Source organism: Trachurus japonicus, chromosome 15, assembly GCF_045865225.1.
Source record: "Trachurus japonicus isolate A0001 chromosome 15, Traja_1.0".
NCBI classification, from domain to species: domain Eukaryota; kingdom Metazoa; phylum Chordata; class Actinopteri; order Carangiformes; family Carangidae; genus Trachurus; species Trachurus japonicus.
In genome coordinates, this window is record NC_140921.1 from 758,337 (window position 1) to 784,192 (window position 25,856).

Sequence of the window (25,856 nt, forward strand, 5' to 3'; positions counted from 1 at the left end):
ATCTTGTTTGTCCAATACGAAGTCTGTCTGTCTGTCTATCTGTCTGTCTGGGGCTGCTGACAGCGACAGTTTCCTCATTACTAAACCATCCAAACCTCCTTCACTCAAAGGGACAAAGTCTTTTGGACATATATAGGCCTGTATTATGTTTTTCTTTTGCCTGTAGGTAAAAAAAAAAATGCACACACCTGATTTCACGTTTCCCTACTGGCAAAAACGGAAACGTGAGCGAGCGAGCCACAAGAGAAACACTGGCCGCCGGTGTTTATCTCGCTGCTCGGTCACTCTCCATCCAAAATAAGGAATGTTATATGACAACAGAAAATGGAGAGAAAAAAAACTATATGCTGAGACCACGAAATGCAAACATGATAATTCCTGTGACCAGTGACCATAGCTGGCCACAGTGGTGTAAGTCAACTTGTCACCTGTCATATCGCTATTCCCCACCAGTGGGACGCGCCCCATAGTTTGAGAAGCACTGGTCTACAGAAATCACCACGTTTATCACCACATCAATACAAGTTTTAAAATGAACTGATAAGTCTAAGTCTATATTAAATTTAATTTTATGTTACTGAGCGCCGTCGCTATGACGACCAGCTACTCTAAAGGCGGTAACTACTATGCTGTAATGGAAAAGCTCTCTAGAATAATATCAGGTACCAGAGCAGAGTCGAGCCGGTACCACGTAATGTTTTCTCTCACTTTTTTTCTAGAATTCTTTTTTACTTTATTCTATTTATTTATTTAAGAAATTTTACCACTTTTTTCTAGAATTTTAAAAAATGTTTTTGAAAAATTTGACTAGTTTTTTATTTTATTTTATTTTTTTAGATTTTTTAAAATGTTTTTTCGAGAAATGTTACCTTTTTTGAGACATTTTTAAACTTTATTTTTGAGAAATGATCTTTCTTTCTTTTTTTCCGGAAATTTCACTAAAATCTTTCCAAAAATTCAAAGCCAATTTGTGTCCATTTAGGGTCTTTGATGTAGTGGAAATGTGGCATAAAAAGCTCCGAACAACAGTATAAACTGAAATGTTTCATGTTTGTTTCTCAGGAGAGTCCAGCCTGCGATGCCTCTGAGCTCTGAGAGACGCCTCTGAGGAGGAGCGATGGAGGGAGGAGGAGGAGGAGGAGGAGGAGGAGGAGCGATGGAGGGAGGAGGAGAGATGGAGGAGGCTGACTCCTGCAGACTGGGCGGCTGCAGACACAACGGCCTCATCAACACGCGGTTGGGGGTGGAGCCTCGGGCGGCGCTGTACTCGGCGCCTCAGTACCAGAGTCACGTGGTGGTGAGCGCGCTTTTTTTATTTTATTTTTTTTTAAATTTTAAACAAATGCATTTACAAACTAGTCAGGCAAATATTATATCTGTCCAAAATTTAACAAGAGCAGACATCATGTTTCATGATAAGAATTAAGAATAACATGAAATAAACTAGATAAAGTAGCATTTCCTGATGGAAATGCGTGTGAATGCTGAAAGCAGATGAACGCTGTTGCCGAATTAGCAAATAGTGCAAGAAGTGATCACCATACAAATGTTTGACCGAGGTAGGAATCAAACCCACAACCTCATGATCAGTAGACTTTCACTCTGCCTCTAAGGGAACAGTGTATACACAGTTGCAAAGACTGTTGTCTGTTGATGAGCTGCACTCTGTCTCACTCTGAAGTTAACGAGCCTAAAGCTGCACCTGTTGGAAACACACTGTGTCAACACCAAGAAAGCTTGAGAGTCAAGCTTGAATGACTTAGAATTAAAATTTCTGTGAATTTCAGGCTGAGAGCAGCAGTTTCAACATGAAGCAAGTTATCAGAAGTCAACAGAGGACGACTGGGAAAATAATTCACTATAATTGTTGTTGAGGCAAGATTTGAACCAGCAACCTTCAGGTGTTCAGCCCAGTGATCTAACCACTTCACCATAGTTACATTCAATGAGAGAAGGGTAAAAGAAATCCCTGTATAAGAGGCTCACTGACTTCTGCTTAAAAAAAAAAAAAAAAGAGTAGAAATGAGCCACATCAAGTAAGTAGAGGACTTTTTTGTGACTTGTGACTATTTTTTGGTGAATTCAAACAAAGTATAATGCCCATTCCAGTGAATTACAAAATTGGAATCATAAGTCTAGCAATGACATGACTGAGGCAGGAATCGAACCCATGACCTCATGATCAATAAACCTTTACTCTGCCGCTTCGCCACAGTAAGCACAGACATAAACATGTTGCCATTGTAATGTGATGATGTGCTGCAAACTGTGGCACAAGCAATTAATGAGTCTCTTAACGACCACCTGTAACCAATTGAGGGTGGGGGAGGGGAGCAGAATTCAACATAACATAACAAGAGTGCTTCCCTTGGATTTGAACCAGTGACCTTGGGGTTGGCAAGCGGCCACCTTACCCACTACACTACAGTGGAGTTGTGAAGAAGAGATGTCAGAGATGTTTAGATGTTAGCCAGTATCACAACTAAGCATAAAGTCCGCTAGCTTAATGCTAACGTATAATGTAAAACTCCATAGACAGGCTAACAGAATTTAGCCCGTCGCTATCGGCGTTTCGCGGCAACCGACAGCCATAGCAGTAAAGCTAAGTGAAGTTTTGGTGACTTCCAGATGATATTTAATCTTTCTGTCTCCAAAAACCATCAATTGCCTCCTGTGAAATGTCTCCTACTGTGACAGTTGTTGCCATAGCAACTGTCACCGGATGTTGACTGTTTGTCCGAGTGAGTGGAGGGGGCGGGGCTTAGCCATAGGTCAATTGACCTATGGCTAATTTCTGTTAGCCTGTCTATGGAGTTTTACATTATACGTTAGCATTAAGCTAGCAGGCTTTATGCTTAGTTGTGATACTGGCTAACATCTAAACATCTCTGACAATATGTTGCCTCAAATAAGTTGTTGACTTAACTTAGAACAGATGTAGACATCCTTGTTAAGTTTATCCAGGTTTAGTTGGTGTTGTGGTCTACTGCATAACTTTATCCAGAGCAGACACTTCTCTCGGTTGAGATGTGGCTTGGGAAAAGGTTAAAAAAATCCCCCCCGTTGCCTCTCAGGATACCTAGTGTCAGAGTTACATGTACCCCATGAACACCGTTTGACCATTTAAACTTAAAATGTCAAGAAAAAACATAGAAAAACGAATGAAAACTGACTAACTGCAATGCATTTCAATGGACGTGGAAGCAGAGAATGTCCGAGTGTATGGGCTAGCTATGTGCACTGTGATTGGCTCATCGTGTTTGGGGGCGTGGCTTAGCCAGAGGTCAATTGTTACGCTACATTAGTCAGATCATTTTTTAAACCCATTAACCCAAACTCATTTTTTTTCTTTATTTTCTACCCCCCCAGCAGGAGCATGGGGGCGGGGGCATTGCTCCTCCTCAGCTGCTGAACGCCAGCGCCCTCCTCCCCCACCAGGCGGCGTCCGACCCGAGGCTCCGCCCCCCCGGCCTCCTCCTGCGCCCGGACGGCGTGCTGCGGTGGGGGGGCGAGGCCGGGGGGGGCGACTGCTGCGAGACCACCTTCATCGAGGGGCTCGGCCACGACGCCGCCACGAAGGAGGCGCTGCTGTTCGCTGCCGACGGCGGGAAGTTTCTGGACTTCTGTGGAGAAGACGCAAAGATTCACACGCTGTCGTACGACATCGACGACGAGGACGAGTTCCAGGAGCTGGAGGTGACAAATGTCTCAGTGTTTCAGTCAGTCAGACTCACCTGGCCCCGCCCCCTCGCAGCGACACACAGGAAGTGGAAACTCAGCAGCGTTGAGTCTTATTTTAGCAGAGTCAGGACCAAGGGGGCAGTTGTGGGTCTGAGAAGTGAAGCTGCAATCCCCTCTTCTTCCTCTGGGGGCTGGTGTCAGAAGGGAGCAACTCTCCATTGATCGCCATGTTAAAATAGCCGACTTTACAGCTTAAAAAAACATATTTACAGCCTGGTACATTTTTTTTTTTGGTCTCAACCGATAGTTTCTACCCCCGCACACACTCTGAGGGGGGTGAATTTTTTTAAAACTCTACCGTTTTACTGTTATTAGGTTTAAAGTTCTGGCCAATTAGGGCGCGGAAACGTTGAGTGACAGGTCCGGAGACTGCTGCTTCGAGGCCAGTGGGCGGGTTCTCAGCCGGCCAACGGCCGCACCGCTCCAAATATGGCAAGTAGAATCCAACATGGCGCGGTTCAAACCCCCGTAGTAGAGACACAAAACAGACTCCCCCAAACCAATGGGGGACGTCACGGTGCTACGTCCATTCTGACTACAGTCTATGAGTTAGGGTTATCAACGTGTCCCTAGACCGGTCCCTCGCTTTATTGTGACCGGTCATAGATATACTGTATATAGGCTACTGACTAGATGGCGCCTTCTGCTTCTCAGCGTACGTCAACACGGCGGCCATCTTGGTCAGGGGTTTCTGACCATAGACATATAAACGTCTGACCAGCAGTCAGACCAGTCAGACCCTGTACAACACAGTTCAGTGTATTTATGCATGTGGGTGTGTGTCTGAGTATCTAAGTGTATGTTTAATACATAATCAAAACATTTTTTTGTTGTTGTATCATAAATATATGTCTGACATTTATAATAAACCAAACGGCTTGAAAATCGGTTGAATATTCGGTGAGTTGTGGTGATGTTAATGGTTGATAGACCTCTAGTGCAGGAAGTAGACACGGCTTCACCTGACCAAGATGGCCGCCACGTTGACGTATTCCACTCAATAGAGCTGCCTGGGAACGCAGCCTCTAGTCAGTCTATGGTGACCGGTCCTTCACTTTATTGTGTCAGTTGAACCCTCAGCGTTACCGTAGAAACCACAACAGCTGCAGTTCGGACTGAGTTCAAGTCAATGGAGGAAACTTTCCTTCCTCCAGCCTCCATCCTTCATCCTCTGTCATCCATCCTTTATTTTCATCCCTCCTCCTCTTCCTCTTCCTCTTCATTTTCTCCTCCTCTTCCTCTTCCCCCTCTTCCTCCTCCTCCTCCTCCTCCTCTTCCTCCTCCTCCTCTTCCTCCTCTTCCTCCACCTCCTCCTCCTCCTCCTCCCTTATGTTCAGGCAGCAAAACAACAACACACCTCCTGAATTCTGATGTGGAGCAGCTTCATCAAAGAGCTGCAGGGAAGACAGAGGAGGGATAGATAGATAGATAGATAGATAGATGGATGGATGGATGGATGGATGGATGGATGGATGGATGGATGGATGGATGGATGGATGGATGGATGGATGGATGGATGGATAGATAGATAGATAGATAGATAGATAGATAGATAGATAGATAGATAGATAGATAGATAGATAGATAGATAGATAGATAGAGTGGATGGACGGGTGGATGGATGGATGGATAGATAGATGGATGGATGGATGGATGGATGGATAGATAGAACGATAGATAGAACGATAGATAGAACGATAGATAGATAGATAGACAGATAGATAGACAGATAGATAGATGAATGAATGAATGAGTGTTTATTTCGATCACAGCATCAAAATTTCAACAGAACAAATTCAAGGTAGTAACAAATACTATACAGCTGGTCGAAAAGGGCTGCGGCTGAAGCAAAGCTTATAGCTGCCGCACCCTAAATAGATAGATAGATAGATAGACAGATAGATAGATAGATAGATAGATAGATAGATAGATAGATAGATAGACAGATAGATAGATAGATAGATAGATAGATAGACAGATAGATAGATAGATAGATAGATAGATAGACAGATAGATAGATAGATAGATAGATAGATAGATAGATAGATAGATAGATAGATAGATAGATAGATAGATAGATAGACAGATAGATAGATAGATAGATAGATAGATAGATAGATAGATAGATAGATAGATAGATAGATAGACAGACAGATAGATAGACAGACAGATAGATAGACAGACATGTGAAGGTCTGAAATGTGTTGTTTATCGTCATTGCTGATAATCCATCTAATTGAGCACTGACATCCTTCCATCCCTCCATCCTTCTCTCCATCCTTCTCTCCATCCCTCCATCCCTCCATCCTTCCATCCCTCCATCCCTCCATCCCTCCATCCTTCTCTCCATCCCTCCATCCCTCCATCCCTCCGTCCTGAATGAGATTAGAGCTGCAGCTCTGTGGACGACACATTTGGACGACTAACAGCCAATCGCTTTAGAGACGATTAGCTGGAAACGCTGTGATTCTGTCTCTGTAAAGTCCAGTTTAATCTGCTCTGCCCCGCTAATACCAGGGAGGGAGGGTGTGTGTGTGTGTGTGTGTGTACAGACCAGGTGAGGTGTTGTGTTGTAGATGCTTTACACCACCGTGTCTGTGTCAGAGTGATGAGTTCAGGAACGTTTCAGTTCTGTCTCTGTCGTTTACTCTGGATCAGACTGAAACAGGTTTTTATTCTCCTCTGTTTGAGTCTGAAGCTCTGGGCCCTTGATATACTATAACATACATGCTATATACTACATATATGTAGGGGTGGGCGATATGGCAAAAATATCATATCACGATTCAAAAAAAATAAAATAACGATCTCGATTTTATCACGATCTTAAATCGAAAATTGAAAAACAGATAATTTAGGTCAAGAGCCTTTCTGAACAGATTTTAATGGGTTCTCTGCACAGCTCCACTACTTCCTGAATTTAAGGCAGCTCCTTCATTTCCTGTCTTACATTATTGGACAAACTGATTAATCCAGGTGTGTCTGAGTAGTCACAATGATCAGACACACCTGGATTCATCAGTTTGGGAGCTGCCTTTCAGAAATTCAAGAAGTGGAGCTGTGCATAGAGCTCATTTAAATAGCTGCAGTTTTGCCAACATGTGCAAGTAAACATACTCTGATAAAATGCACTCTTGTAACATAAAAGGTGGCTTTTATTTAGAGGGGGGTTAGGGGGGTCGTTAGTCGGACTATGGGGGGGGGGGGGGCGTGTTCGCGGTAATTTGAACGACCTATCCATGCGTCCGTGTGTGTGTGTGTGTGTGTACGGACCCTTTAACAATCTGAATCAGTTCCACAACTGGGACTTTTTCATAGACTGCATTTGAAACCGCATACTATACTGCCAGTACGCACTGATTTGGCCAAAATGCAGTATACAGTATGTAGACAAAAGCAAAACCTGCAGTATGTGAAAAATTCCCAGATGTCGTACTGATTTGGAAAATATCTCCAGTATCTGACCAGTCTACATTGCGTACTGTATCCCACAATGCAATGCGCCCCTGACGTCTGACCGTAACCTAACCTAACCCTTTAGTGAAGTATCTTTGCCGTGTAGCGTAACTATGTTATATACAGTAGCTTAGTAAAATAAACCTTACTGCAGACTGATGTGTTGATAGTAAAACATGTATTTCTTGATGTAAATGTGGTGGTTTGTGTCCGTAGGCTCCAGAGCCCCGAGGCAGCGCTGCTCTTCTGTCCAATACACACAGGAAGCTTCACTTTACATTCACACTAACTAATGCTACTGATACAGCTGTTAGATTTCATCACTGAGACCAACATTTATCTCCTAGAAATAATGTAACCAGCCGGTGGTAAACCTCTAAAAACCTGTGGGTAAGTTAATTAGCGATGGTTTTCTCCCCCGGGATGAGGACGGAGGTTGGCCGGCCGAGCAGCTCTGCAGACCGGCTGCTGTCTCTGTGATGTCCCGGTCGCTGCAGAGCTTCACTTCTCTGAAAAACATCGGAGCAAACTTCTAAACAGCCGTCGTTTGGATCAACTGGCCGTAGATTTGGGATCTAAACAGTTACTTTCTCACATGAAAAAATATTAAAACTTAATAAAGTTACATAATTACAGCACTAGAGCGGGAAATAAAACAGCTTTTAGCCTTTTTTACAGCTACTGCTACCGGTTGCTGTGAAATGCATTCTGGGAAACTTGTATACTGTTACTGCGGTGTGAATGGTGTCGGTCTGCTGAAGTAGCAGCAGTATACAGGACATACTAACGCAGTATGGTAGTATGCTGCTTCGAAAACAGCCTTACTCTGCAGATTTTGCTTTTGTTTGCATACTACATACTGTATACTACTACATTTAGGCCAAACCAGTGCGTACTAGCAGGGTTATTACGCCCTCATTAACACTTCATTACAGTTCATGTACATCAGTGGTTCTCAACTGGTGGGTCGGGACCCAAAAGTGGGTCTAGACCCGTTCTGGATGGGTCGTGGACAGCTGTTCAAAAAAGTAAATAATATTTAATGCACATCTGATGTTGGACATGTCTTTTATTTTGAAAAATAACTTATTTTGAAAGGCACGAGACACGTGAACACATGCAGTTGTAATGCTCCTCCTCACTTTCTGATTATTTGCTCTGAATGCAAAGATATCAGTTTCTTATTAATGTGGCCTGATGCAATGAATCTGGTTTTGTTTTGTGGGTCTTTATTTTGTGCAGTTTGATATTTATTCACTTTAGTGAACATGCTCTGAATGCAGAGATGCATTAGAAGTCAAATATATCGTTTTGTTGGTCTCCATTTTGTGCAGTTTGATATTTTTGTTATTCACTTCCGTACATGCAGTTGTCATGGTAACTCCTCAGTTTCATTCATGTGCTCTGAAATGCACTTTGCTCAATAAAGAGCTAAATGAGTTTTTAAAGGCTTAAAAAAAATAATTCTTGGTTTGAATTCTATAAAAGTGGGTCGCGACTTCATGACCATGAGAAGATGTGGAGCCCAGAGTGAGACTAGTGGAGAACCCCTGATCTACATGATTGATTGATGACTGTGATTCTCTGGCAGGTGCTGTTAACAGGTGTCTCTCTCTCTCTGTGTGTGTGTGTGTGTGTGTCTCTGTGTGTGTGTGTGTGTGTGTGTGTGTGTGTGTGTGTGTGTGTGTGTGTGTGTGTGTGTGTGTGTGTGTGTGTGTGTGTGTTGCAGAGCGACTACTCCAGCGGCTCGGAGAGCGAGGACACCTTCCTGCTGATGCCTCCCAGAGATCACCTGGGCCTCAGCGTCTTCTCCATGCTCTGCTGCTTCTGGCCGCTCGGCATCGCTGCCTTCTACCTGTCCCACCGGGTCAGCACGCACACACACACACACACACACACACACACACACACACACACACACACAAAAGGGACATTTACATTATTTCAGACAAGGCGATTGTCTTTTATAAACTATTCGATTTTTTTTTAACAGAACGATTCCTATTATTTACACTGAGCACAAGTTATATTTGAATGATAGGCCTAAACCAAAACTTTATTATTGTGAATAATTCCTTAGTTTCAGGTGTCTACCTCATTTTATTTAAATGTAGCTATGTTTAATGCCAGAGACAAATGAAGGAAAGAAAAACCTAAATAACCTTAAGTAGCCTATTTATTTTGGTGTTGTTTAGGCCAGTGCCTTATCCTTATTTTACTCAGCTGTTTGTGTAATACCTGGTAAAAGGAAGAACCAGTTATTAATGTAAAGTAAATAAAATGAAAACTTAGATGTGGGCCAGTACTCAGAAGATTAGATTCGCTCTGGAGAAATGGGTGTGAGTAGAAAAGAAAACAAGAGGTCACTGTCATATGTTTAAAAAAGTAAGTAATCAAATTTATTCCAACGTGAATCGATTCTCTTCGTCTTTTCTTTCTTTTTCTTTCTCTTATCTCTTTCTTTCAGAATCACATATAACAACAACAATAACACATAAGACAAAATTGAAATACACAAATTACTCCCTCTTTTCCCTTACTAATCCACCTGTCAGGTAAGTATAATTTGATGTCTAATTCTTAGTTTAGTGCTAATTTAGTTATTATTTTAATTGTCTAATTTATTTCTAATTCTGTATTTTTAAATCCTATTTTATTGCGGATCTTACTGACAGGTGGTTTCCTTAACTTATCCCTCTCTCAATCAAAACAATAAACAAAGATAAATAAAAATAGTTACAACAGTAACAGTAGGCTAATGAATAGCACACAAAAAATAATAATATCACAAATAAAATAAAAAAATAAATCAACTTCTCTGACAGTCCAGGTTCAGTGGGGTTTGGCTCGCCACTTCAGTTCAGACTGTATTGTCCCACCATCTGAACTGAAGAATCAGGTAGTGGAAGTTGTCGATAAAGAAGGGGGTGATGAGGAGGATGAGGGTAACGATGAGGGGGTTGATGATGAGGGGGGATGATGATAAGGAGGATGATGATGGGATGGGATGATGATGAGGAGGATGATGATGATGATGATAGGATGATGATGAGGAGGGGTGATCAGGCTCACACACACACACAAGCTCCTGGCCTTGAAAATACACAGCCAGTATAAATAATTATTAAAACGCTAACTCTAAATTATGTTACCTTGTGATTATAATATTATTTATATTATTAATATTTCAAACAAACAGAAAAAATATATATACAGTAGACTATTACATTCTTGAAACACCACAACACACCATACAAAAAGGCCAGTAACTGCCACCATCCTAACTGTTGCTTTGGAATGTTCAACCTCTGTTGCTATGGCGGCAGGTACTGCTGCTACTGGGTTTTTACAGTTAGCTAAAAAGTTGGTCTACTTTTGACAAAATAAACATTTCCACTCACCAAGTAGGCTATTTCTTTGAATTTTAGCAGCAGGATGTATACTGCTCCAGGATTGGTGTTGTTCTTCTCTTTTTTCCTTTCTCTCTATCGATTATTTTTTCGTTAATCTCGTCTCTGTCTCTAGTTGTCCCTCAAGTGCAGTTAGAGTGAGAATTCCGGGCTGACACAGGCTTTTTATATTGATACTTATCAGTAGGTGACGTCACGATGCGTTCCACCTGGCCGCCGCCATGCTGGGTACCGAACACTGAGTTAACCTCTATTCAGCTCAGTGCAGCCACGTCCTCTCTGACTAGAAGACTGCTGTCTGATGTAGTTTGGATATGGATATTTCTCATTTTGATGGCCTTGCCTTGAAAGCACACACCTCCAGCACCTTTCTGCTGAGACGAGCTTTGACAGCGCGGTGCGCCGCTCTCTCTCCCGTTAACAGTTAATCTAGCTCACCCAGTGGACCTCTCTCTCTCCTCGTCTCTCTCCTCGTCTCTCTCTCTCTGGTCTCCCGTCAGGTAAAAGCTGCCGTTTATTCCTCAGATGAAGCTCATGTTGAGCCTCTCGGGTACAGTTATCCATCACTGCTGTTGAATTAGCCGCTAATCAAAAGCTGTCGCCACTCTGTTTTATCTATCGCTCTGATTTCTCTTTTCTGTGCTGCGCTGATCAGAGCGGCGTCCCTAGCAACGGTGTATTTTACTTAGCAACGATCTGTTAAACAGGAATAACAGACTGTTAAATGCAAAATCAAGATGTAAATAAATATCAGAAATATCAATAAATTATCGGAATACGACATTCAATAGTTCCATGTAATAAAAAACGCTTTATCCACTATTTTTGTGAGATTTGATGTCACAGCCCATAGACTGCCTTTGGAAGTCGGTACCCAAGATGGCGCTGTGACCGGCTGCGAACGCTGTGTGACGTCACGTGATATCTATCTATAGGGACAGTTGTTATGGTTACTGCCTAAATTAATTATTATTTATTAATTATTTAATTATTTATTAATTTAAATAATGTAGCTTAAATATCAATCCAGTAGTAGCCTAAATACAATTATTATTTATTTAATATGTCTAGTAATTTTTATCTATTTATTTAATCGGTCTAGTAACCGGGGGTTACACTCTCCCCTCTCAAAGGTGTGTACGTCCCGTTACACCTACTTGGCTGCTTAACCACAACTGACTGAGGGACATACGTACTTTGTAGTGTCTCTGTGAATGCTGTACTTAAGCCTTGAAAAAGTGACTGTACAATAGATACAAGGGGATTCCCTAATTGAGTGTAGTGCAGTCTGTCTGGTGGAGCTCTGTGTCTACTGGAATGTCTCTGAGGAGCATCTTGCACATCTTCGTCTGCTGCCACTCCAGTTACTTCTGGCTCGTCTGCTTCAGCACCACTTTCTTGTCCAGTTCCAGTTTCCTCTTCAGGTAAGTTTCCTCTTTCAGATTCTGTTTCTCCTTCAAGTCCTCTTCCAGGTAAGTTTTCTCTTTCAGGTTCTGTTTCTCCTTCAAGTCCTCTTCCAGGTAAGGTTTCTTTTTCAGGTTCTCCTTCAGGTAAGATTTCCTCTTCAGGCTCTGTTTCAGGTAAGGCTCCTATTCCTTCAGGTAAGGTTCCTCTTCCAGGTTCGCTTTCAGGTAAGATCTCCTCTTCAAGTTCTGTTTCTCTTCCAGGTTCTCTTTCAGGAATTTGTTCTATTCTGCAGGGATGCCAATTACTTTCCACAGGTGTTGACTCTGCATTCCAGTGCACTGCCACATCCTCGTCTGACTCATATCCATCCTCTTCTACATCTTGTTCAGCAGGATTCAAGTGAACTCTCTGACGTGTCCTGCGGCATGTGGCTGTTTCAGGTGGGGCTGACTGGTTCTCTGTTGCAGGGAGAAATCCACAGGGCAATAGGAGGTCTCTGTGTAAAGTTCTCAGGGGTCCGCTCTGGTTCTCTGGCTTTACGATGTACACTGGAAGCTCACCGGCACGTTTTGTCACCACATGAATTGCCGGTTCCCACTTATCTGCCAATTTGTGTTTCCCACGAAGGCGGACGCTTCTTACTAGCACACGGTCTCTAACTTCAAGTGCAGATTCTGTGATGTGTCGATCAAATCTGGCCTTGTTTCTAGCAGCATTTTTGGCAGCATTGCTGGTTGCTATTTTGTAGCTCTCCTCCAAATGAGATCTCAAATTGCGTACATACTCTGAGTGGGATGTTTGAGGACGCTCTTTGAGTGGGACTCCAAATGCCAGGTCAATAGGCAGCCTTGGTTGCCTCCCGAACATCAACTCATATGGGCTGAATCCGGTGACTTCATTTCTAGTGCAGTTGTAGGCATGCACTAATGGTCGTACAAAGTCACGCCAATGCACTTTGTCTTGGTCTTGCAAGGTTCCCAGCATGCTCAGAAGTGTTCGGTTGAATCTCTCAACGGGGTTTCCTCTTGGGTGGTATGGAGTTGTTCTTACTTTCTTGATTCCGGCCAATTCACACAGCTCTTTGATGGTCTTGGATTCGAAGTCGGGCCCTTGGTCACTGTGTAAGCGCTCTGGGAACCCGTAGTGGATGATGAAGTTCTCCCAGAGACACTTGGCCACAGTACGAGCTTTCTGGTTGGGTGTGGGGACGGCGACTGCATATTTGGTGTAGTGATCTGTTATCACCAGGACGTTGCTTGTGTTGCTTCTGTCGGGTTCGATGGAGAGGAAGTCCATGCAGACCAGTTCTAATGGACGGGAAACTTGAATGTTTACAAGTTGTGCAGCCTTTTGAGGTGGTGTTTTTCTCCGTATGCAGCGGTCACATGTCTTGATCTTTGCTTCCACTTCAGCTGCCATCTTGGGCCAGTAGAATCTGGATCTCAGGAGGTCTGTTGTTCTCTCTATCCCCAAGTGACCCATGTCATCATGCAAACTCTTCATCGCCGTTACTCTGAGCTCTTTAGGCAGCACTAGTTGGAAGTTGGTATTATCTCCTTCTTTCCTTTTCCTGTAGAGAACACCTCCTCTCATCTCCAACCGAGGCCATTCTCTTAGCAGCAATGGGAGTTCAGGGAGCTCTTGTCGTACCGCTGATGGAGGATTCTGCCCAGTCTCTAATTGCAGTATCACTTCTCTGATGCTGGGGTCAGCTCTTTGCTTTTCTTTCAGGTCTTCTCTTGACAGGTGCTGGATGGTGGATGTTCCTTCTGCACTTTCCTCTTGCTCGTAGATGGCAGGGATGGCGTCTGCATGAATAGCAAGGGACTCAACTAGTGTGATGCAGGGCTCAGGTGACTCATTCTCTGGGTCATGCCGGAATAGGTGACGTCCACAGACTGCCTGGATCACTTCAGGTTCCATTTCGATGAGGTTCTCATCCAGAGAATGACGTGTGATGAACTGCTGGACTCGTTCACGTTCTTTCTGTGACGCAGGATCGTTTGTTAGCTTTCCATGGGGACGTCTTGACAGACCATCAGCATCCAAGTTCTGTTTCCCTGCACGGTACTGGAGTGTGAATGAGAAGGTGGACAGAGCTGACAGCCATCGGTAACTTGTAGCATCCAACTTTGCTGAGGTGAGTATATAGGTCAGTGGGTTGCTGTCAGTGATGGCAGTGAACTGATTCCCATACAGGTAATCACTGAACTTTTCCGTCACACTCCACTTCAGGGCTAGAAACTCCAGCTTATGTGCAGGATAGCGAGCTTCACTATGGGACAGGCCTCTGCTGGCGAATGCAATGGGTCTCATTTGTCCTTCTTGCTCTTGGTAAAGGGCAGCTCCCAAGCCAGTGGTGCTTGCATCAGTGTGCAGGATGTAGGGGAGTGTCGGGTTAGCGAAACCCAGCACTGGGGCAGTGGTCAGCTTGTCGATGATTGTGTCGAAAGCATGCTGGCATGCTGGAGTCCAACGGTCATTAAAGGGCTCTCTTGGATTGTGATACTGCCCATTCTTCTCTCTTGGTCTTTTGGTCTTTCTCAGAGGTGGGTAGCCAACTGTTAGGTCAGTTAACGGTTTGACAATCCCAGAGTACCCCTGGATAAACCGACGGTAGTATCCTGAGAACCCTAGGAAGGATCTCAGTTCTTTTAAGTTCTTCGGGCTAGGCCAAGTCTTTAGAGCGCTGATCTTGTCGGGATCTGTTTCGACACCATTCTCGGACACGATGTGCCCCAGGTATTTCACAGACTTCTGAAAGAACTTGCACTTGTCCACTGACAGCTTCAGTCCGTACTCTCTGAGGCGGTTGAGGACTCTCACCAATCTTCTTTCATGTTCTTCTAGAGTCTCTGAGAATATGATGATGTCATCTAAGAAGACAATGGCCTCTTTCAGGTTCATGTCACCCATAAGGGGCGTTCACACCGGACGAGATAGACGCGAATGGAGCGGCAACTCTACATTGAAAATCAATGTAAATGGCGCGATGACACGCGATTCAGGCGGAGGCGGCGCGAATGGAGCGTCTGGCGCGATGAGACGCGGCGCGAATGAAGCGGCGCGTCTGAAGCGGCGAGAATAAAGTTGAAAATATTGAACTTTTCAGGCGGCATCGCGCCGTGACATCCAATCAGCGACGAGTTCAAGCCGACGACGTCACTTCTCTGTACGGTTGTTTACACTCAGAACAACATGAAGGAGAAGCTAATTGTATTTGAGCTGTGTGTGGGCACCGCTGCCGTCTTCTACACAGAGTGAACACACACACACACACACACACACACACACACACACACACACACACAGTGAACCCAGACAGGACGGCGGGTGGTTTTCCGGTGTTTCTGAGACTTGTACAGCAGTAGTACAATGCAGCAACGGTGGTGATATCAGCCACGATTGACGTGGAAAGAGAGCAGGTTGAGATCACCGGTTTTCAAATGAACGGGCGGAGCGTCTAGCGCGAATGACGCGATGGACGCGAATGATCCAAAATGACCAAGCGGCGCGATGGAAGCGTCTGGCGCGATTATATTCGCGTCTATCGCGTCCGGTGTGAACGCCGCTATACACTTTTCCATGAGCCTCTGGAATGTACTGGGGGCGTTGGTAATCCCTTGGGGCATACGCTGGAATTCCCAAAATCCCAATGGACACACGAAAGCAGTCTTGGCTTTGTCCTCTTCCTCCATTTCTATCTGGTAGTATCCAGACTTGAGATCCAAGACAGAGAACCACTTGGATCCATGCAGCGCTGTGAAGGTCTCTTCTAGGTTGGGCAGGGCATAGGCATCTTTCACTGTCTGGGCATTTAATTTCCGGTAATCGATGCAGAGTCGTACGTCACCATTTTTCTTTCTGACCACCACGATGGGAGAGGAGAAGGAAGACTCGGATTCTCGGATGATACCTGCATCTAGCAGCTCTTGGAGATGTTTTCGGACAGCTTGGATATCTTGAGGGTGTATGGGGCGAGCTCGCTGCTTGAAGGGCGTCTCATCGTGGAGGTTGATGTGATGTTTCACTTTGTCGGTTCTTCCAAAGTCCAAGTCATGCTGTGAGAACACATCTGACATTGCTCTTAGAGTCTGCTCTATTCTCTCTCTCCATTTAGCAGGTATGGGGGAGTCTGCAAAGTTGAATGCAGGTGGGGAAACTTGTGGAGGTTCTGGCTGATCAGTTGAGGGATCTTTGGTCTTGTTCTCGCCTGCCCCAGGAAGCACTCGCTGTATGGCGTTGAGTTCAGCTAAGACACTTCTTGGTTGTAGGAGTATGTCATGCTGTGTCTCATTGGTCAGCACTACTGGCACTCTGTAGGGTGCTCTGGTTGGTAGGGTGAGCAGACCACAAGTGACCAGTATGCCCCCAGGAAGGGAGTAGGACGATGGAGGCTCAACTACTGCCCACTTCTCTGTAGATGCACTATGCACATTGGCTACTCCTTCCATCACCACTCTCTGTCCAGCTGGAATCATTTCAGGTGAGTTTCCCTGCAGCCTCACTGATCCAATGTAGCTGTTGGATGTTTGTCTGTGTCTCAGTGCGAGGGTTTTCAACACTGCTCGGTAGCCATATGGGGTAGACTGATTAGGGCCGATGTCTGTCTCACTGTAGAGGGTGTACATTACATCCAAGGTGTTGGTGCCTATTAACACAGGTGACAGGGCCATAGCACGACAGTCTGGAACTACAAGGGCTAAGGTGGGTACTTCAATGTCTACACCCAGGAAACTCTTGGGGAATGTTACATTGAGCTGGATGTAACCACTGTAGGGGACTATCTGGCCATTAGCTCCTTCTACCTCTAGCAGGTCATCTATGGGGTGAATGGTCTGTGAGGTCAGCTTCTCTTCATAGAATGACTGGGAGACAGTGGTTACTTGTGACCCTGTGTCTAATAGACAGCTACATTCTTCTCCAGCAATGATCACTTTTCCAGTACACTTGGTCCCTATTAATCCCTTTGGTAGGTGTCCTCGACCATGAGGAGAGGCTTGCTTCAGGTTAGCTCTTTGCTTGCCTTTGGGACGTTTCCAATGTTCTCCAGCTCCTATCAGTCCCTCGACCGGAGCTGATTCTAGTTTAAAGGCTGTGGGCTGGAAGAGCTGCCTTGGGCTTCCCACAGTAGCTGCCTTTCTTGTAGCTGTCTCCTCTTCACTGCAACCAAGGCTGGATTGGACGCTTCATTGCAGTTTGGTGCAATGTGTCCATCTTCACCACACCTGAAGCAGTACCAGGGTCTTGGCCTCTCATTCTGTGCTCTGACTGCTGAACGACTTGCCCCACCACGTACATTTGTTTCAGCTGGAGTAGGGGAAAGGGGAATCTGGGCTCTGAACGCTGCCAATTGACTTTGCAGCTCTGCTATTTGTCTCTTCAGGTCTTGCACATGGGGATCAAACTGGGGGGATTGGGACTGGGGTCTGGAGGTCTGGCGGTTCTGTGTCTTTTGTCTGGCCGTTTGACTTTGAAGCTCAGCCACTTGTTTCTTCAAGTTCTGGTTTTCACATAGAACATCTACTGTGGAATTATTCTGTTGCCAGGTCATGTTTGATTCTTCATGGGTGCAGTTACACTGAAGATGTGATGTAGCTCTTTGCTTAGGGGCTCCAAGGTGTTGTCTCATGCGGGCAGCTTTTACAGCCTGTCTGTCCTCTTCTGTGCGCAGGAGCAACAGGAGTACTGGGAAGGATGGGGGATTATATTTTCTCTTCTCTAGCTGGAGGCTGCTGAGCATAGTGTTGTCCCAGCAACCTCTACAAAACTGTCTCAGTAGGTGTTCATCTTGTTCGATGAAAGCTGCACCCCCTCTTTTCACAGCCTGGCTGAGAATCACCTGCAGTCTGTTCAAGTACTGGGAGGGTTTCTCTCCAGCATCTTGCAACGTGTTCATGAACTTAGCAAAGAGTTCTTCACCATCATCAACAGTGCCAAAAGCTGAATCCAGTAGCTGCACATAGTCATTGGGGGAAGCTTGAGGGCCTAACTGTTTGACTATGTCAGCTGCGGGGGACAGGAGACTCTCAAGTATCTTTCTCACTCTGTGTAGATCAGATATGGCTGGGTCTTTAAGCATGAGCTCGACGTTAGTTCGCCAGGTGTCGTAGTCTGCCTCGTTGTTGGGGTGTGGACACTTTCCAGAGAAGGATCGCAGCCTGACGGAGGTGTAGGCTGGGAAGAAATGTCTGCATTTCTCACAACGTGCTCAACCACTACTCTCTGCACTTCAGGTGGATTAATGTCATCATCTCTGAAGGTGGGGTGTTTCTTTGATCCAGATGAGATGGGTGGAGTTACATGGCTAGTTGCATTGTGGTCCATGTTATGACATGTAAGCTGGGGCTCAGAGCGAAAGATTTCATGGTTGGCGGTCGACTGTACTTGCCTGGTCATCATGGGAGCATCACCAGCTGACTGATTGGTAGACAGAGCAGAGGTGGCTGGACTGAGCTTCGAGAGTTCTGTTGCAAGGACTTCTTCTAGTGTCTTGCCGGTCGTTCGTGCAACTGCCTGCAACTGTTCCAGGTAGTTCTCGGTGGTGGTGCTACTCACTTCATGTGTGTACACATCTGCTAGCAGTCTCAGATGGTAGTAGTCTTCTTCACCTTGGCGTGGAAAAGTGGCTGGTAGCAGCGACTTGAATGACTGTATTGCAGTGTAGTCAGTGTATTCAACTACTACATGTCCATGAAATTTACTGCTTGGAGCATTTATGCTGACAAATCTAAAGATAGAGCCATGTTGACTCAGGTGTTGAATTAATTCTTTGTCAGATTCTGCATCAAGGGGTCCACTAATTATAACAGAATTCTGCACTTTAACTTCAGCAGATTTAATAACCTCCATTGTTGTTGTTTTTGTTATACAGTGACCTCACTAAAGCAAAAACGACAAAAACCCAATTTCTCCTGGCTGTGCTCGCCAAGTTGTAATACCTGGTAAAAGGAAGAACCAGTTATTAATGTAAAGTAAATAAAATGAAAACTTAGATGTGGGCCAGTACTCAGAAGATTAGATTCGCTCTGGAGAAATGGGTGTGAGTAGAAAAGAAAACAAGAGGTCACTGTCATATGTTTAAAAAAGTAAGTAATCAAATTTATTCCAACGTGAATCGATTCTCTTCGTCTTTTCTTTCTTTTTCTTTCTCTTATCTCTTTCTTTCAGAATCACATATAACAACAACAATAACACATAAGACAAAATTGAAATACACAAATTACTCCCTCTTTTCCCTTACAAATCCACCTGTCAGGTAAGTATAATTTGATGTCTAATTCTTAGTTTAGTGCTAATTTAGTTATTATTTTAATTGTCTAATTTATTTCTAATTCTGTATTTTTAAATCCTATTTTATTGCGGATCTTACTGACAGGTGGTTTCCTTAACTTATCCCTCTCTCAATCAAAACAATAAACAAAGATAAATAAAAATAGTTACAACAGTAACAGTAGGCTAATGAATAGCACACAAAAAATAATAATATCACAAATAAAATAAAAAAATAAATCAACTTCTCTGACAGTCCAGGTTCAGTGGGGTTTGGCTCGCCACTTCAGTTCAGACTGTATTGTCCCACCATCTGAACTGAAGAATCAGGTAGTGGAAGTTGTCGATAAAGAAGGGGGTGATGAGGAGGATGAGGGTAACGATGAGGGGGTTGAAGATGAGGGGGGATGATGATAAGGAGGATGATGATGATGATGATGGGATGATGATGAGGGGGGGTGATGATCAGGCTCACACACACACACAAGCTCCTGGCCTTGAAAATACACAGCCAGTATAAATAATTATTAAAACGCTAACTCTAAATTATGTTACCTTGTGATTATAATATTATTTATATTATTAATATTTCAAACAAACAGAAAAAATATATATACAGTAGACTATTACATTCTTGAAACACCACAACACACCATACAAAAAGGCCAGTAACTGCCACCATCCTAACTGTTGCTTTGGAATGTTCAACCTCTGTTGCTATGGCGGCAGGTACTGCTGCTACTGGGTTTTTACAGTTAGCTAAAAAGTTGGTCTACTTTTGACAAAATAAACATTTCCACTCACCAAGTAGGCTATTTCTTTGAATTTTAGCAGCAGGATGTATACTGCTCCAGGATTGGTGTTGTTCTTCTCTTTTTTCCTTTCTCTCTATCGATTATTTTTTCGTTAATCTCGTCTCTGTCTCTGTGTCTCTAGTTGTCCCTCAAGTGCAGTTAGAGTGAGAATTCCGGGCTGACACAGGCTTTTTATATAGGGACAGTTGTTATGGTTACTGCCTAAATTAATTATTATTTATTAATTATTTAATTATTTATTAATTTAAATAATGTAGCTTAAATATCAATCCAGTAGTAGCCTAAATACAATTATTATTTATTTAATATGTCTAGTAATTTTTATCTATTTATTTAATCGGTCTAGTAACCGGGGGTTACATTTGCACTTTATGCTACAGTTAAAGCTGCATATTTCATTAAAAGTTTAACGAACTATCATCTTAATTGTCTTTATTTTTAGTTAGCATATACCTTAAACACTTCAAGCTGAAAGCTAAGAGCAGCTGCATGCTGGTGTGATAAACTTTATGTTTTACATTCAATTTATGTATGATCCGATTAGTCGACTAATCGAAAAAAATAGTCTGTGACTAGTCGACTATCAAAATAATGGTTTGTGGCAGCCCTAACACACACACACTCACACACACACACACACACACTGCAGTCTTCTCCTTCTGCTCTGGTTGTGGAGCGGTAGCGCGGCGCTGCTCCTACACACCGACACCGACACGATGCAGCTTATATAACTGATCTGCAGTCAGCTGGAGGAGCACCAGTCTGAGTCTGAGGTTTCCCACCGTCTCACCAGTCAGTGAACTCACCACCAATCAGCTCATTAATAACCACTTATTGATTAACCACAGTCTCATTAAATAATTACTGTTTCATTATTGGTGTGTGTGTGTTGTTATGTGGTGTGTGTGTCTCTGGTGCATGTTGTGTGTCGTGGATGTGGTTTCCAAGGCAACCGCGCACCTACAGCTCCAAAAAGAAACAAGGGCCGGTTGCCACGGGCAACGCTTCCCACACTGAAACCATCCATCAGTGAAGAACAGAACAGAGCAGAGCAGAGCGTGTGTGTGTGTGTGTGTGTGTGTGTGTGTGTGTGTGTGTGTGTTAATAACAGCAGCGAGGGAGTGAGTCATGTTAAAGGGACAGTTAAACATTTAGTCACGACAACGCTCGCTCGAAAATGACTAAATATTTTATGGGATGTGCCTTTCGTTTAGACAGCAGCGGCGTCTAAACGAAGCCTCCGGAGTGGAAATCTTAAAAACGCTCCACCATCCACGTTCCCGTCTAAAGGGTAAACACGCAAAACTCTGCTCTGGTCTGCTCAGGTCGCGTACGTGTTTACGTCACGTGATCCAGGACACGACAATAACAACAAACATGTCTTTGCAGACGGAGTTACTGAACAGAGAAGCAGAAGGAAGCTTCTACGCGGCCGCCTGGCGTGCTACAACATGCAATTCCACAAACTTTTGTGTCACCATATAGACCGTATCACCTTGTTGTTTACATTCTACTTCCGGGTAGAAAACCACCACGTAATTTGAATGAGAGTTTAGCTATATATCATATTTTTCAGGCCCTATCACCGTTTAGACAAATCTGAAATGATTGAAGAAACATTACTATTTCTGTGTGTGTGTTTTGTGTTGCTATGTGTTGGATTTATTCAGTTTGGGGGAATCACAGTGTCTAGAAAGCATCAGTGGCTCAGCTGACAGGGACAGCTAACGGTAGCTAAGCTAACGGTAGCTAAGCTAACAGCAGGACGTCAGCTGTTAAAACCCTCCCGTTGTGGGACACCACATGAAACTACTCCAGTTAGCTCAGTCATGTTGGAACTCAGATATCCGCTGGAGAAAATATTTTTTCATTGAGCGTTTATTGAGTCACTGAGTTATTAAAGTTAAACAGGTAGCTAACCGTTAGCCCGGCTAATCTATGATAACCATGACTCATTACAAAAATGTGCACACAGAAATTAATGTTTGTCCAATCATTGGTTTTATAAACTTTACAAACATCAGATTAGTCTAAACGGTGATATAGTGACATGAAAAAGTAGATAAATATAGTGAAACTCTCGTCCGTCACTATTGTTCTCATGCTGGTTTTCTACCAGGAAGTAGTTGTAAACAACAAGGAGATTCGTCATATATGAACGCAGATTTCCTCCTCAAAACGCTCGTCTAAACGCGGGATAAAAAGTGAGAACGCAACGCCACTTTTGTGTTTTGTGTTCAGATCGTCTCTGTGTAAACGTAGCAATAGACTCCTACGACTACGAATACGAGACGTACAAGTTGTTTTAGAGGGAAATGCAGCCGGAGCTACATCCAGACACGGCTGCTGCTGCTAACGATGCTAACGATGCTAATTAACACAAAGTGAAGCGTAAAGACAGATGTCCATGTGCAGTGTGATTATAAAGCAGCTTTAGTTTTATATTAATACTGTGAAAGTATCAAAGCCTCAGTCCACAGAGAAATGCACACAGCCTGTATTCAGAAACTGAGCCTTTAAAGGGACAGTTCAACATTTAGTCAGACCCTCCTCTCACCATAACCCCATAGTCACAGCAGTAGGTTCATCAGCTTTAAAGCAGCAGTCAGCGATCCGGTGGTTTTGTGTAACTTCCTGTCAGCCAATGGAGTTAGCAGGCGCATCCCTTGGCTGCACACACAGAGAGGACTGCCCCTTTATGCCGTTCTCTCTCCTCATTGGATAAAGGTTGTAGGGTACAAGGAAAGTTTTCTCCTGGGCTCAGAGCAGAGCAGAGTGACTGACAGACCCGTGTTTCAGACCAAACACTCTATAGAAGTGATTGCCGTCGGAAGATACAACTATTTAAGACTTAGATTAACACAAACATTCACCTGACTTCTGCTTTAATTATCGCTGCATGTTGTTTTCAAATAATCATGCAACATTACGACACATGAAGCAAATACTCTGAACTACTTTCTCTCCTGAAATCCCTCCGCCCAGCAGCAGCCGTGTCTGGAATGTAGTTCCGGCTGCATTTCCCTCTACAACAACCAACTCTGTGTGGTAACGTTGTGTTATTATCTCATAGCGTGGTGAATGTGCAGCTCACAACTTGTCCACCAGAGCGTTGTGGAGTTGTTGGATTGTGTATTTGATGAGTTTGATGAGGGACAGGGGACACATTGTGTTCACTGAGCAGCTCACGTCTCTGCCCCGCCCATCTCAAAACAACATGCACCGATAATTAAAGGTGCATGAACCTATACTGCTGTGACTATAGACCTTTTCAGAGAGTATAAACAAAGACAGGTGTGGCTCATTAGAAAACGCTCTGCTACACTAAATGGAATGGAGCCTTAATTAGTATCCTTGGTAACACCTGTATTTGTTTATACTCTCTGAAAAGGTCTATAGGGGTTACCATGGTGAGAGGAGGATCTGACTATAAATGTTGGACTGTCCCTTTAAAGGAGAAGTTGAGGAAACTGGACCGGACCACAGACCGACCTCCTGTCAGTAACTGAAACAATCTGTTTTTGTTAAGCTGGTGTGGATAATCTGATTTGGTGCTTTTAGAGCGCAGCCCAAAACACACACACACACACGCGCACACACACACACACACACACACACACACACACACACACACACACACACACACACACACACACTCTGAGCTCTTTATGTAACTCTCTGGCTTCGACCTGCTCTGACGTCTCTCTCTTCGTTGACGGAGCCTCATTGTTCTCTGGTCTGGACCAATCAGACGAGCCCTGGGTGATGTCATCGGAGGCGTGGCGTCTGATTGGTCCAGAGTGTACAGTAATTAGATGATGTTGGTTTTGTGGTAAGTGATTAACAATAACAATAACGATAACGGACGGCTTCCTGCCAACGAGCTCGTTAGTCGTGTTCACAGAGTTAATTGAGCTCGTTAAGAGACTCACACTCACCTGACACTCGGCCAATCACAGAGCAGCACCTGTCGGCTCTGTGTGTGTGTGTGTGTGTGTGTGTGTGTGTGTGTGTGTGTGTGTGTGTGTGTGTGTGTGTGACACTGAGCAGGATGTTTTGATGTTTTGCTTCCTGATCAGATTTATTAAAGAGCAGAGGCTCATGTTCTTCTTCATGTTTAATCTGGTTTCTGCCCAGGCCCCTCCCCCCTCCACACACACACACACACACACACACACACACACACACACACACACACACACACACACACACACACACACACACACACACACTCCTTCCTCTCTGGAGACCTGAGTATCATCATGTTGACGCTGCTGCTTTACAGTAAAGGGAAAGTTCAACATTTAGTCAAACTGGCCCATCACCATAATCCCTATAGTCATAGCAGTAGGTTCGTTACCTTTAATTGTCGGTGCAAGCTGTTTTTAGAACGGCGGAGCAGAGCCGTGAGCTGCTCAGAGCTACGCTACGGAGGCTCATTATGGGATTTCTTGGTTTCCCTCATCCAGGGCCGGCTCTAGGATTTTGGTGGCCCCCTAAACAAGGTTTTTGTTTGTGGCCCTGCACTCTAAGCTCAAACACCAAATCACTGGTTAAAACTGAATACAGACGTGTTTATCCCTCTGAGGTCTGAGGCCATTTTCTCCACTTTTACATATTTTCTTAAATGTAGGCTATGTTTTTAAGATACTTGCAGATGTAACAATACTCAAGTGTTTTATGTCTAAATATTAGAACCTCCGCTGTAAGCACACTGAGGCCAGTTTGTCCTAGAACACTGTAGAAAGAAATAATTTAGACCAAATGCTGGAAATTTGAGGTCTGCTTTTTGAAAAATGTCCAATCCCTTGTGAAAACACTCCTTCAGTCATGAGAATGAACTGTTTTGGTGCTTGAAATAGGATATGAATACAGTAATAGATACGTGTAGAAATAGAAATACGCTACGGAGGGATTTCTTGGTTTCCCTCATCATCAAACTCATCAAATACACAATCCAACAACTCCACAACGCTCTGGTGGACAAGTTGTGAGCTGCACATTCACCACGCTATGAGATAATAACACAACGTTACCACACAGAGTTGTTTTAGAGGGAAATTCATGCAAAACCAGCTGATGCACGTTGCCTTCAGGGACAGTTTTTCATCAACAGTCTCTGTATTTCCCTCTAAAACAACTCTGTGTGGTAACGTTGTGTTATTATCTCATAGCGTGGTGAATGTGCAGCTCACAACTTGTCCACCAGAGCGTTGTGGAGTTGTTGGATTGTGTATTTGATGAGTTTAATGATGAGGGAAACCAAGAAATCCCATAATGAGCCTCCGTAGCGTAGCTCTGAGCAGCTCACGGCTCTGCTCCGCCGTTCTAAAAACAGCTTGCACCGACAATTAAAGGTAACGAACCTACTGCTGCTATGACTATAGGGATTATGGATGGGGGAATTTGACTAAATGTTGAACTATCCCTTTAACAAGTCCTTAACCTAGTCAATCATCACTGACTCCTCCCCCTTTCCCCCTCTAGACCAATCAGGCGGTGTCGAAGGGCGACTTCCACCTGGCCAGCTCCAGCTCCAGACGGGCGCTCTTCCTCGCCGTTCTGGCCGTCACCATAGGAACCGGTATCTACGTGGGCGTCGCCGTGGCGCTCATCGCCTACCTGTCCAAGAACCACCACTGGTGAGGGGCGTGGGAGGGGGGGGGGGGGGGATTACCCATCAGCCCCTCTGGTCTCCGCCCCCTCCAGGTGACAGGGAACTGGAGGACCAATCAGATCGCAGGAGGATCGATTA

The 25,856-nt window shown here is 44.2% G+C and overlaps 1 protein-coding gene across 1 annotated transcript; it reads left to right on the top strand.

Moving 5' to 3' along the window:
- The first annotated feature begins 1,156 nt into the window (after positions 1-1,156).
- syndig1 (synapse differentiation inducing 1) lies at positions 1,157-25,747 on the top strand. The gene is made up of 4 exons (XM_085799107.1): positions 1,157-1,310; positions 3,395-3,696; positions 8,927-9,064; positions 25,589-25,747. The coding sequence occupies exons 1-4, from the start codon at positions 1,157-1,159 to the stop codon at positions 25,745-25,747; spliced, it is 753 nt and encodes a 250-aa protein (XP_085655233.1).
- Positions 25,748-25,856: the final 109 nt, after the last annotated feature.

Excerpts from the sequence above, each read along its gene's own strand:
- syndig1 (XM_085799107.1), top strand. The coding sequence starts at position 1,157 with ATGGAGGGAGGAGGAGAGATGGAGGAGGCTGACTCCTGCAGACTGGGC. Across the intron at positions 1,311-3,394 it reads CGTGGTGGTGAGCGCGCTTT|CTCCTCCTCAGCTGCTGAAC; the intron begins TTTTATTTTATT and ends GCGGGGGCATTG. Across the intron at positions 3,697-8,926 it reads ACGAGTTCCAGGAGCTGGAG|AGCGACTACTCCAGCGGCTC; the intron begins GTGACAAATGTC and ends TGTGTGTTGCAG.